Here is a 13,911-nt window from a genome sequence, read left to right on the forward strand (position 1 = left end):
TCTCTGGGCAACCTGTCCCAGCCTTTCACCACCATCATCATAAGATCTTCTTCCCTATATGTAATCTAAATCAACTGTCTTTTAGCTTAAAAATATCCCCCCTTGTCCAGTCATCACAGGCCCTACTGGCAAGCCGCTCTCCAGCTTTCTTATAGACCCCTTTACGTACTGGAAGGTGCTGTAACATCTCCCCCTTTACGTACTGGAAGGTGCTGTAACATCTCCCCCTTTACGTACTGGAAGGTGCTGTAACATCTCCCCAGAGCCTTCTCTTCTCCAGGCTGAATAACCCTAACTCTCTCAGCTTGCCCACAGAGGAGGTGCTCCAGCCCTCAGATCCTTTTTGTGGCCTGCTCTAGACCCACTCTAACGTGTCTGTTTTTTCTGTCCTGAGGCCTGCAGAACTGTATGCAGTTCTTCAGGTCAGGACTCTGTTACGAGAGTGGTGTAGAGAGGAGCATAATTGTCTTCTTCAACCTGCTGGCAACACTTTCTGGACTATTAGTGAACACTGTCAGCTCATAACCACCATTTCATCTACCAGCACACCCAAGTCCTTCTTGTCAGAGCTGCTCTCAATCCCTTGCTCTCAATCCACCAACCTATGCTGATACTGAAGGTTACCCTGACCCAAGGGCCGGACCCTGTACTTGGCCTTGTTGAACCCCATGATATTGCTATGGGCCACATTGCAAGTTTGTCCAGATCCCTCTGGATGGCATCCTGTCCATCATGCATGTCAACTGCACCACTCAGTTTTGTGTTGCCTGCAGATTTGGTGAAGGTGCACTCAATCCCACCATTTATGTCATTAATCATGATATCAAACAGTATAGGTCCCAGTACAGATCCCTGAGGAACACCTCTTGTCACCAATGTCCATTGGGGTCCAACATACATAAGCAACAACAATACACAGGGATCCAACAAAGAAACAAGAGTTCTGCAGCTACAGTTACTCCTGTCTATAACCATTACTCCACATTATACAGCTGATTTAACTTCATATTCTCAACTCACAGATGTTTGTGTATTTCATTGATAAAACACATGAAAAGCTTAAAGAATTAGGCCCTCATGAAACAAAAGCAAGAACACACAAAGCCAGGAAACAGCTAGTAAACTGCATATTCTGAGAAGCTTAGGAGGAGGATGTCAGAAAGAAGAAGGTAGCTGTAGTTCAAGCTATTACTCAGTCTTTCAAAAGGGAGTAAGAGCAGTTGTCCAGCATGACATTTTGATCTAGCCCATTTAACATCTTAAACTATTCATTGCACCTGTATTAAAACACAGGAAGTGAGAAAAGCACTGTGAAAAAGCAAACACATTAAATGAGTTCCAAGGGGTTTTTAACTAAGAATCTAAAATCAATTTACTACTTTCAGGACTGGAGGGTCTCCACAATAAATGCCAAATTCAGAATTACAAGGTAGAACTTAGCAACAAGATATATTGCAGAGAAGTAAGATAGAATGAAAAATTATCATCTTATCTTGGTGCAACAGAAGTTACAATACTCAGAAACAAGGATGATCTTCAGACCTCCTTGATAGACTGTAACGGTATGACTCTATGCATTACTGGGATTATTTAATTGATCTACCATAAAAGCTCCAGTGTACCATGTAAATATGTATTTAGGGCCTTTTAAAAGAGTGCATTTTGATTCATTATTGCATAGCAATTCGTGTAGACCCTCCTTAGCTTACGGTTCGTTAACCTGAAAGAACATAATGGTTCTTTCCAAGTCTAATGTCTATCAGATCATTTTTGTTGCTGTACCTAGACATTCACCATTTGTGTTGTCTTATACACCTGGAGTTTCTGCACAAAAACATTCATTCTAGCAGAAGTGCTGTGTAATGTCAAGATGTACTAATTTTTTTTACACGTGAGAGACACACAGACATGGATGATACCCCCTGAGGGAAATAGGCACATGACTGTTTCCTAAACTTATGCTCTAAAATCTTCAGGAATGAAATTTCACTGACTTTTCCCCAGAAATTCAAACAGGTTTCAAGCCATGGTACTGGTTGCTGTAATATCAGTGAATGTTTTGAAAGAAATATCAGCTTTATGTTTTCATGCGTATAGTAGAATATGTATACCCAAAAATTTATTTCTAAACCAGCTGTGTTGTTCATATTCTTCCAAAGACTGCAATTATTTTATTGCATGCATATAAGGAAGAAACACACAAAATAACCTACTGATTTTAAAAAAAGGTCATTGACCATGAAAGTCATATTTTAGCTAAAAGTAGGTTTAGGTGCCTTCATGCATAAAAGAAGAAGTGAGAAGCTCAAAATTGGACTACTCTTATGCTTGAAACTATATTATTTTAAGTCACTCTCTGGAAGACAGATTTGTTTTGTTTGCAATGAATCTCCTTCTCCTTAGGAGAAAGTTCACGAACTACCTTAAAGGAGGAAGCAACCACAAAAAGTGCCATAACCAGCCTTGTCCTGCTACTTTGCTATCACACCTATATGAACAAATGAAGGTTTAGCCTCTTAAAGTCTACTAATATACTAAGATAACTGCTGGTATCATAGAATTATAGTCATACGAAATAGTTTAGGTTGGCAGGGACCTTAAAGACTAACCTGCCTTCTGTGGTTAGGGACACCTTACTGAGCTTGTCCCTGTGAGGACAGGCTTCAGCCTAGAGAAGAGAAGGCTCTGGGGCGACATTATAGCACCTTCCAGTATGTAAAAGGGGCTAAAAGAGAGCTGGAGAGGGACTTCTCTAAGGGCATGTAATGATAGGACAAGGGATAACAGCTTTAAGCTGACAGTGGGTAGGTTTACACTTGATGTTAGGAAAAATCATTGTGAGGATGGTAAGGCAGTAGAACAGGTTGGGCAGAGAAGTCCTGGATTCTGTATGCAAGTTTTTTCAGCTATCTAAAACTTAGAAAATAAGCATTCCAGTGAGACATGTTAAACAATACTCTGATGACAGAGTTCCTTTTCCCTGTAATAATAAGGCTAGAGGAAACCTTTCATCTCTGAAAAACACATCTCATCCCTGAGAGATGTAAGGTCCCCTCTGTATGTAAGCACAAAAGCACCTTTGAGCTCCACAAGAACATTATCACCACTATTACAAGGTCTCATACTCATACTGTGCAATGTTCCAGTCCTGACCTGTAAAGCTCATTGTTTGAGTTTGTTATGTCAGCCAGAGGTTGGTGCCAGCTATCTGGTATGAAACACACTTTAAACATAGCAGAGGAAACAGCAAATACCTTGAAGATATGAAAGAAACTGAAAACAGAGGATTCAATAAATCAAACAAATCACTTGTGGTTAAGTATGGTCAGCCTTACAAGCTAGAAGACTGTTTCTACTTCAAGTAGCAGCAGCTGAGCAAGGGAAAAACATCCAAAAATCAGAAAGTGCACACTGCCTTGGGGAAGTAGTGCTCTTCCTGCAGTGCACAGTGCTTAAAACAGGAACAGAAACCAAGGACCATGAACTTAAAAAGGGCAGAAATCTGCTATTGGAAACTGGACAGAATTGTCAGAATTGGAAAATGGGGGAGCAGAAGAAAGAATGTGCCCAATAAATTCTGCCTTCCCTCTGAAGACCTATTGAGCCTGATCACTTCAGCCTAAGTCCATCAAGGATCACACCTATCACTGCTAACTACATATCTCCAGCTTCATGGTATCACACACTCCCAGGAAATTAAAGAAGCTGTTAAGACCTCCTTTGAATGTTCAAGCAGCAGCAGCAGGTATCTAAAATTAGAGAGCTTGCTCATTGCACACTCATTTCTAATAACAACATTTTTGTAGGAAAAAAGGAAAATAAAAAAACCAACCCAGTAAAGCCTTGGTTTAAAATTTAAAGCTGATTCCATTTAATGTTTTTTAATTCCCCCCATATACATACATACACAACTACATTCAGTTTCAACAGTTTCCAAATGCAGATAAAGATTTGGCCAGCTTTTAAAAAAAGAAAACCAAGGGAGCAAGAGGCAACTTGCCACAACTCTCCTGCCCACAGTAATAACCAGAAAGAAAAATCTTTTCTGAGGGAAGCAGAAGAATGTAAGTTTACCATGGCCCTTATAAAAGTTATGTGTTTTTGCAACAGCACATTTGTATGCCAGACTGGTCAAACCCTTGAGCAATCCCACATCAGGTTGGAGATGAATCAAAAAAACCTTTCCCAATCCAAATAAAGATGTTATGAAGTTACAGTTGATAGGTTACCCAGACCTCACAGGTAAATGGTGTCTCTGGCAGGACTAAGGGATTACAGGCAAAAAGACAACCATCCTGAGTAAAATTCTCATCACTGGACAATCATAAAGGGAGAAGAAGCCAGCTCTGGAGTCAGAGGAAAGAACATGATCACATGACACCACCTGTACCTACTCACCTTGGTACATACTTGGACAGGTTTAGGTATGCAAAAACCAAGCAGAACAAAAAAGCACATCCAGAGTAGATTGAAAAAACAATTACAGAAAACAAATTCAAAAGCCTCAAAACAAAGAAGCCAGGTGGACACTGAACAATCTTCTGTAGCACATTCTTCCCATACTTTTAAGAAGAAATAAAGGCATACCATCAACTTCATGATATTTTGTTTATAGGGTTTAAACATATAATAGTGTTAAACATTATTCAATCACCTCTATGGGTACACATTCACCTGAAATACGTTAACAAATATTCAGGGATCATGCTCAATCAAAAAAGAAAAACCTCATACAATAATAAAATAAAAATAGTAAATGCAACTTGTCATTTTATTCCTGCAAATTTCTGTTGTTTCCAGTGTGACGAATTTGAAGCTTCTCTTCAGGAGCCATTTCCTATTCAAAGTCTCACTGAAAATAATTGTTCACAGGCATATTGACACTGTTATATAAATATTTTTAAAGCATGTGACTGCATATATCCAAATATACCAATTTCTACACAAAATTCTAAGTTAAGAATTTTACCATCTCATCACCACAACTTTTAAAGATCATTTAGAGACTTAAGTGCTAATCTGGTGAAGAATCTGTAAAAGGAAAGCATTATTCCCATCCAAGAAATAAAAATAATAATAAACTCCCATATCCCCTAACAAATAAAAACAGTAACAAAAAAACAATCACATACCTCAACAATCCTTTTCATAGCATCCAGCTTTGCAGAATCTTTACTGCTTTCTAACATTTGTTTTAGGTCTTCATTTCTATGGTAGAAATACAATAAAACATCAATTAGAAAAACTAAAAAATGAAACCAGAATACCATTTTTATATTCTTGCATCAGTTCAGCAACTTTTGGTGAAGTACTGCTCCATCTTGCCCACTTTTAAATTTTATTTACTAACACTCTGTATAATGAAGTGCTCGGGAAAAGAATGTATCAGATTCTAACAACAATGTAAGACCAGGCAACTTCAATCTGCTGTTGGCTGAACCTGTCTCGAAGGTTGAAATCTTAAAGCACAAGAAGAGATTAGTTTAAACCAACAACGCATGCAGCTCTCCCTTGTCCCCCAGGGAGGGCCAGATGCAACAACTAGAAGTTGGCATGTTTGTGTTAAAATATAATATCAGCTTATGTAAGTCAATGAAAAGTCCAGACTTCGGTATGCTCCGAATTTCACTAAGAATCAGGGATATAACCTTGCGCTCCTACCTGCCTTTCTGGACTGTAAATTGCTATCCCCTATCCTGAGGATTAAAAGCCTCAGATCTGCAGTATGTTCTACAAGCTGTAAGACTAAGACAGCCTGATGATTAGACGCATACAGTGTGCAAGTACTTTTTACAGCTGAAATAAAATTCTCCCACAAAAATATCAAGTTAATAAGAATGTTTTCTTGTAGATACAGCTTTTCATTAGCTTCACTAATAAGAAACCTCATCCTGCTTGGCTTTTTAGATGCAAACAGATCACAGTCTAACTGCAGTTATAGAGTACAAAAGTTTACAAAAAAGATTATTTGAAGAAACAGCTTTTTTGTAACATCTGGATTGCCTGATTTCCTGAAAGATACAAGCGAATAAAAACTGAAGACACCTGCAATATTCCAAAGAACTCTGAAGGCTTTCCAAGTTCAAATCCTGTGAACTTTCACACAAGTGAAAGGCAACATGGTGGGTAGTCCACGGCAGGACACCAGACGCCCACAAAGCCATTCTTTCCCTCCCTTCCTGAAGCAAGATGGGGATGAGAAAATAGGATGGGAAAAACCTCATGTGTCAAGATAAAGACAATTTAATAAAGCAAAAACAAAGGCTGCATGCAGAAGCAAAGGAAAACAAAATATTTATTCTCTACTTCACATCAGCAAGTGATGTCCAGCCAGCTCCCCAGGAAGTAAGGTTTTAGTATACATACCAGTTGCTCTGGAAGACCAACACCATAAGAAAGAATGCCCACCCCTTCTCCTTGTTCTTCGCTTTTATTGATGACCAGTCATTATATGGTATGGAATATCACCTTGGTCTGCCTGGGCCACGAGTCCTGGCTACACATCCTTCAAGGTTTTGCCCAACCCCAGGCTGCTAAGGAAGGGGAATATTGGAGAGACAGTCTTGACTCCTGTGTGAGCACTGCTCAGCAATAGCTATAACACTGCTGTGTTACCAACATCTTTCTCACTACCAATACAAAGCACAGCATGATGAAGTCTGCTGTGAGGGAAATAATTCCATCTCAGCCAGACCAAATATATCCAGACAAGATTTCAAAAGTGAATGCAGAACCTAGATATATTCTGATTTATCACTGCCCTCATAATTTCATATGAAAAGAAGAAAAGTATGTAAGCCAAAGCTGGAATTAGTTTCAATGAGAAAAAAATATCATCATTCATTTGGTCATAAACTTTTAAACAGTATTTTTCCTACTTGCAACGGACACAGTCATTCTAACAAATTTCCTCATATTTTCAGACCCAGTACTGCATCTGCTTTGTGCCTCCCCACAAAAAATACACATTACCCACATTTCAGTATACACCCACATAAGAACTGCAACTAAATGGAAAAAAAAACGCCAACAAAACAATCAATGCATTTCCTACTAAGCTAAGGCACATAAAATTCATGATATCTACATGCAACTTAAAATTTAAGTATAACTCCTTTTGCAAAATCAAGTGTTTCATGAAATAATTGGAGCAACCTATTATAGATTCCCTATACTGTCAATATTTACTTCACTTGACAGCTTAATATTTAATTATTATTAAAAAAAAAAAAAAAAAAAAAAAAAGGAAGTATTCCATTTCCTTGCCTGCTTTAGTACCACTTCCCAAATATCACTGGTAACTCCCTCTTGTGTCTGCATCACACTCAAAGGTTTTTACTATCTTTAGCTACTCCTGGACATGTTCAAAGATGTATAAGGTCAGTCTTCTATTGCTACATTTGTTTGGTTGTGTACTTTGGTCATTTAAATTGTATGCCCCATTTAATTTTGTCCTGCAGTTTTGCATACTGCTAAGATCAGCTCAGTAAGTCTCCAGCTGGACACCTTCCTCATGGCAAGTCGTAACATACAATGTACCTTCTCCTTGTAACACCACTCAAGGTTGACAGGTCTGTTAAAAATAACTAATGCTGTGACGTCACACATGTTTTCGTATTGTTTGCATTCCTGTTCCAGGATAAAGTCACACCTTTCTATACATTAAACTCTACATTTTTCTGATTTGACTCGAAGATGCTTGTATTCACCTCTATATCATCACACTTCTTTTAGTCACTCCATATTTTCCCCTCAGATCTATATCCTTACTTTTTATATCAGAAATAAAGTATTTGTTGGTTTGGGGCTGTACATAAAATATCATTAATAATTTGGGCTTTTTACCTTTCAATCCCTCTGTATAGTTCCATTTGCAATTAAATTTGGGAAGCGTAGCTTTGATTTAATTTTTGGCAACTCTCTTTATTTCCATCACTCTTGGCCACAGGAACAGCTGATTTTGCTGACCATTCCTACTCACCTATTCCTCATAGGATACAGAATAAGTCTCGGTTCTTTTTGATCAGCTTGTAGTACTTTGCCTGACACTTTGCTCTAGCTGGATTCAGAAACTCAGAAACCTCTAATTCCTTCTGCTTAAGTCATAGTTTTTCCCTGTGTAAGAATCTGTACAACATGGTAAGAAAAGTTAAACAGCAAAAGGCAGCACTTGATTTAGAAAGTTGCTTTTAGTCCTATGCTCTTGCTTCCAGTTTCCTACTATTGTTGCAAAATGTGAAATATGTAAAAATTTTAAGAAAGGATGTTCTCTGATGTTTCAACTTTGTACACTTTCAAGCCTAATCAACACCAAATGAGATTCAATCTGTGAAATGGATAGCAGCTAACAAGCAAGTTCGCAGTGAGGTCTGTGTGTTAGAAAAACAAATGACTTGTCTGTAGAATCGCCTTGTTAAGATTTAGGGCTTGACACGTTTCAACAATCTCAGACCCCAGATGAGGTTAGCAAAGCTTGGGAAGAAGGATGCACCCCTGAGGGTAGACCAAGAATGCAAATTTGATGGGCCACAAGGACGTTTTGCAGGATCATCAAGACAAAGAGGAAACTAATAAAGACAACTCAGCAACAGTGTGGAATCAGCTCCAGCTGGGTAAAAGGCAGGGGGAGACTGTGACCACATCCCACCGTCTTAAAAAATCACTGACCTAGAATAAGAGAAAGGCTGAGAACATCAACCAGTTATCATGAGAAGTGAAAGATAAATTAACCAATGGAAGGTAGAATATTAATTAGCAAACAAACAAACAAAAAAAAAAAAAAAGAAGAATATGTCAACAAAGTGGAAAATGTAGAAATAATAATTTGAGCTTGAGGATCAAGTAATAAAAATGGAGGAAGTTACACAGAACAAGATCCAAGTACATGCTGAAAACTGTCTCCCAGAATGTAACAAACAACAACAAAAAAATAAAAAGGCTAATTTAAGATGTGAAGACAGAAGAAGTGTTTATTGATGAGCTCTACTTCTAAATGCTTATAGAAAATATTCTATCACACACTTCAGATTAAAACATTTTTAACTGTTAGCTGGGAAGATATAAACCACAGAAATTTATACATGAAGACCTGTTTTCAGCCAGCCTTGTTTCCATAAGAGAAAAGCAGCAGGGAAAAAAATAAAGAAAGAAAAATAGGAATTAAACAAAAAGTTCCTGATGAATCCATTTGGAAATCAATTGTTACTTGAATAGATGGTTTGTTTAGGTTTTTAAAAATCTTTTCTAACAAATTATAATCCAGGATTAGCAAATATTAGATACTTACGGAGTAAAATATTGCTTCATACATCCACATGGATCACCAGCAGCAGCAAGCCTTTTTTCTTCTACAGTTAGACATGGTTTCAGTGTAACATCAAAGTCTCTCCCTTTAAGAGCAGACTTAATACTGCAAGACACCTCAATTATTTTGCCCAGTATCGTGGAGTTTTGTTCCATCCTTTTAAGTGAAGTATGTAAAAAGCCAATAAAAAAAATTACTGAACTCAACCAAGGTTACCTGCCAAGAGTGAGGTCTACTCTAAAAAAAAAGAAAATCTTACAAAGTAACAGGATACACACTCCCTTGCTGTATTAACTTCCAGAAACAAATAGCATATGCAGATTTCAACGGTCATTTCCCTCCAGAAACAACTCTTATCAGAGCCTCAATGAACAATGGGAAAAGCAAGTGCATTTCAGTCTTTTGTAATACAGTTTACTGTACAGTACAAGTATTTTCATCTTTTGATCATTAAGAAGTTTTAAGGAAATTTCAATCGTTTAATAAAATCCCACTAAATAGAAATAAATGTAAATATAAATGTAAGCTTTGTAGTACACTGGGGTTCATGTTTCTATATTCATTAGTTATGCTGAGGTGGCAGTTCCTCAATACACAATCTCAGACAAATACTTTCTTTATCACTTCCTTCCACTTGCCAGGGCTCAGGAAAATGCAAGCAACCCTCAGCTGCATCAATAGCTTTGCCTCTCCCTACTAAAACTTTGAGAGAGTCTACCCTCACAGAGTTAGGGACATATTGTAGATGATTGAAATATAAACTTTATTACTTCAGGAGCAACACCAGGTTTAAATAAGCCTAATCTGATAGTTGACAAATGATGTGGAACTATATGAAGCAGCAAGGTAATGGTCCCAACAACAGCAGATGAAAAAATAACAAACCTTCGGCAGAGTATAGATACATAGTCCCAGCCATTTTCCCTAAAAGTAAGAAGAGGTAAAATGACTCTCCAGGAGCAAAAATGCCCAATGATATATTCTAAGAACTCAACAAGACTTCCCTTGAGTTCCCAAGCCATAATCTAGTGTCTTAACATCTACTTCAATATAGGCCCACTGTCCTCAAAAGTTGCAAGCTGAAAGCACTGGGATAGACAACAATTAGAAATATACTTATATGAAAGATTAAGTATGTGCTATGAAATATGATCTTTAGTACTTGTATAGTATCTACCATAAAGATCGAGTCAATAAGGCAATTATTAATGTATTAAAAAATCAGTTCCCAGCTGCCTTTGTAATCTTTAGCACCACAAGCTTGTATTCCTAAGTATTACAATTTGAAAGCTAAAATATATAAATTAGAAATGCAAACTCATCATCTAACTCTGCATGTTGATTACAGCAAAGAGCATCCAAAGAGAAATTCTGAATATGCCATACTACTGTCAGCACACACTTGGTCACTAAAACTGGCATCTTGCTGAGGTTAAGACTAGGATTACAGATTCCAATGAGAAATGTTACCCACTTCTACAGAAAAATAAAGGTAGATATAACTGTACATCACTGAGGTTTAAACAGCTATGTTAGCAATAAATCTGGGCCTCTGTCTCAGTTCATCTGTCTTTCATCTCTCCATTGGAACTATGACAAACTTCCAATTATACTAAAATATTAATCCAGAATCTGTGGCATGTCATTAGGTACTGCATCGACATGCTCCAAACAACTATTATTAAGAAAACATTTGCTCCACTCTGGTAAAATACACGTTTATTTGCTATCGGTTTTAGCAACACTGTAAGATTAAATCCACAGATTTTCAAGTTTTGCTACAGTTCTGACACGCCAGTTACTAAAAGAAGTCACCCACTAATCAAAAGCCTTCATTGTAATTAAGCCAAAGATTCATGAGTATCAAAACTGCAACTGAAGCTCAACTAGCAATGCAACAATAACTTCGGGAACAGCTGTAATCCTCTCAAGGAAAGGAGAGTGAATTCTAAACAGAAGATCTTCACATATAAGGACAGAACTATAGTACTGTAAGGCAAGATACAGGAAGTGGTAAACAAATCCACCACTGGGAGGAAGCAAGCGTCATCAGTTTCAGTGTTATGGAATAAAGCTCTTATAGAACAGAAGTTTCAGAAGTATCATTCAGTTGAGTTTTAACAATGCATTTCTTCATCCACTGCATAATTTCAGTTACACAATATCAATTGCACTGTTCTTGCATTCAAAAGGACATACTTTTAACCACAGCACATTAATTTTTTTTTTTGGCCTTCAAGATAGAATTCAAAATACTGTGGATGAGTTTGAAGCAGAAAACACACATTTACAGAGCAGTGTAACCCTTGCTCTTGGCACCTGAGTAGCAATGAAGTCTTAGGGAACGTCCCATTTTTCCTGAAAAAATTACTTTTTTTTCATGACATTTTGTTGGCACTGCAAATTGCTTAAAATAAACTGGTTTATTCTAGCTCATGCTATTATGTAAAATCTAAACAAGTCTGAATTTAACATTTAAAGAGGAACTGCAAATTTATTTCAGACCCATAAAACACAGAAGTTTAACTGGCAGCAAATGCAGGCTGCAATTTGAGTTAACTTTGTTGATTTCTAGCAGGAAATTAAGAAATCTGAGTTCCACTGTGTTTTGGTCTATGCCATAAACTGTTTGAATGACATCTTGTGGTGTTGTTCAGTACTACCATCCTTTTCCATTATAACACTATATTTACTTCTAATTCACAACATAGAACTCAACTATTACTTCAAGGAAGCCTTGAATCATATGGCTGCAAGTGTAGCTGTTATATGGTTTAAGGAGAAATTGAGATAGGAATTTCTTTTTCAGCCACCCCTAATTTTTCAATCTGAAAAAGACGCATATTATGCAAAAAACCAACTAAACAGTATTAAAGGACAGACTAGAGATGTGAGGGAAACCAGGATAACTGTAGTATCCTGTAAGGGTGAGAGCCACAGAGAACAAAACCAGTTATAGTGACCAGAAGCATAATTTAACTCATTTAATTGTTACTTTGCCACTAATTTCTCAAAGCACTTAAAATCTGGATATTTAGTTCCACTCTTTCCCTCTCATCAAGGAAACAGGAAAGTGTAAAGTTAAAAACTAAATAAAGCATCTCCCAGTTCTCTGTCATGAACAGAAACTACCTGAGCAACACTTGAGCAACTCAGCGCATCAACACGTGTTAAGTTGCTGCTATCACCATCATCAGTGCAGATATTCAAACTACCTATATTTCAAAAGCCCTAACCAGATGGCAGCTAGTATGACAAAGCAGTTTGAAATCTCTTCTGGATCGGACTGTGATTTGAGCTAAGATTATCTGCTGTCAGTAGAGTAGTTAAAGATACTATTTCACCCAGCAACAAGAAATGTTGTCTGAAAGGATGAAAAGATTCAGTCTTGCAATTGCACTGCATATAATCATTTCTGACAGTACCAACAACACCAGTACGGCGGGGAAACTTCTGCCAGAGAGCAATCTTCTTCAGTGGAAGATAGTTTTCTAAAGGCTGAAAGAGTATCATCAGAAGTGGTGCTGCCATTTAAATGGTTGTGTCAACTTAGAGCCTTTCTTGAGGCTAGTGCTCAGAATTTGCAGACATTTGTAGATCACTTTGCAGCCTTTGATAGTTGCGAAGGGATTATAGGAAAGTGAGAAGAAGTATCACAGAATATTCTCAGCTGGAAGGGACCCACAAGAATCATTGAGTCAAACTCCTTGTGTTTCCAGCTTTCCCAAAAATGTTGAGAAAAGGCTTCTTTGAAAGATACCATCACAGAAGTTATGTTGCCAGAACCTACTCAGTGCTTGGATATTTACATATATGTCCAAGTTTCAGAAACACTGTTTAACAGCATTACAATGCTGCTCATCTTCTGGCAGATTGCAAAAACCATTCTGGTTTCCTCCAAGTATCAAAACTATCAAGGGGTGGAAGAAACAAGAAGAAACAAGAACAGCATTCAAAAAATGCAGAACTAAAAACATGTGTAACAGCTGTAGATATGTCTATTTAATACCATTCAGGATGCAGATCAAAGCAAATATCTAAAGCAAATATATGACAATGCAGTAAATAGGCAGAAACCATACTGAAGACCTTAAAATTGTAAAACTTGCCTTTCTGAGCAAATAAAAAAGCCACAAAAATACAGTAACTACATTACAGAGAGCCACAGCAAATAATCAACAGTTCATTGCTTGCATCCTCATATGTGCCAAGTGCATGGGAATAAGAACATATTCACTGTGTGGTACTTCCCATCAGATCTGAGAGATTTCAGCTGGAGAAGTATTCTGCAATAGTATGCCTACATTTGTATACTGCATTTAGTTCCTATCCTTAGACTAGAGGGTTCAGATTTTATCCTGTAGACTCATCAGTTCACCCAAACCATTCATCTTTGCTGGGCTGTACATCCTACCGAAACTGGCATATAACCATATTGGTGGGCATAGGGCCATTTTAACAGATGGAGAAAGAAAGTAGTTGTGCCAATGAGCTAGCGGATGCATCAAGTTTGAATATTAGAGCTGGAGTCTCCTCCAAGAATTTCACAAATGGCAATCTATGTACAATCTCCCCATGACTGGTTGAACAGAATATGCCAAGACAAA

The 13,911-nt window shown here is 37.5% G+C and overlaps 1 protein-coding gene across 4 annotated transcripts in view; it reads right to left on the reverse strand.

The window, feature by feature from the left end:
* Positions 1-13,911, reverse strand: part of AP3B1 (adaptor related protein complex 3 subunit beta 1) — a 154,467-nt gene that overhangs the window by 135,915 nt on the left and 4,641 nt on the right. For all 4 annotated transcript variants that reach the window (XR_008435467.1, XM_053968953.1, XM_053968954.1 and 1 more), the window contains exon 2: positions 5,133-5,208. Coding sequence is in view for 3 of the 4 variants with exons in the window: in XM_053968953.1 (XP_053824928.1) it covers positions 5,133-5,208 (76 nt within the window). In the remaining variant the exon portion in view is untranslated. The remainder of the gene's footprint in view (positions 1-5,132; positions 5,209-13,911) is intronic.

Source organism: Vidua chalybeata, chromosome Z, assembly GCF_026979565.1.
Source record: "Vidua chalybeata isolate OUT-0048 chromosome Z, bVidCha1 merged haplotype, whole genome shotgun sequence".
In the NCBI taxonomy this organism is placed as follows: Eukaryota; Metazoa; Chordata; class Aves; order Passeriformes; family Viduidae; genus Vidua; species Vidua chalybeata.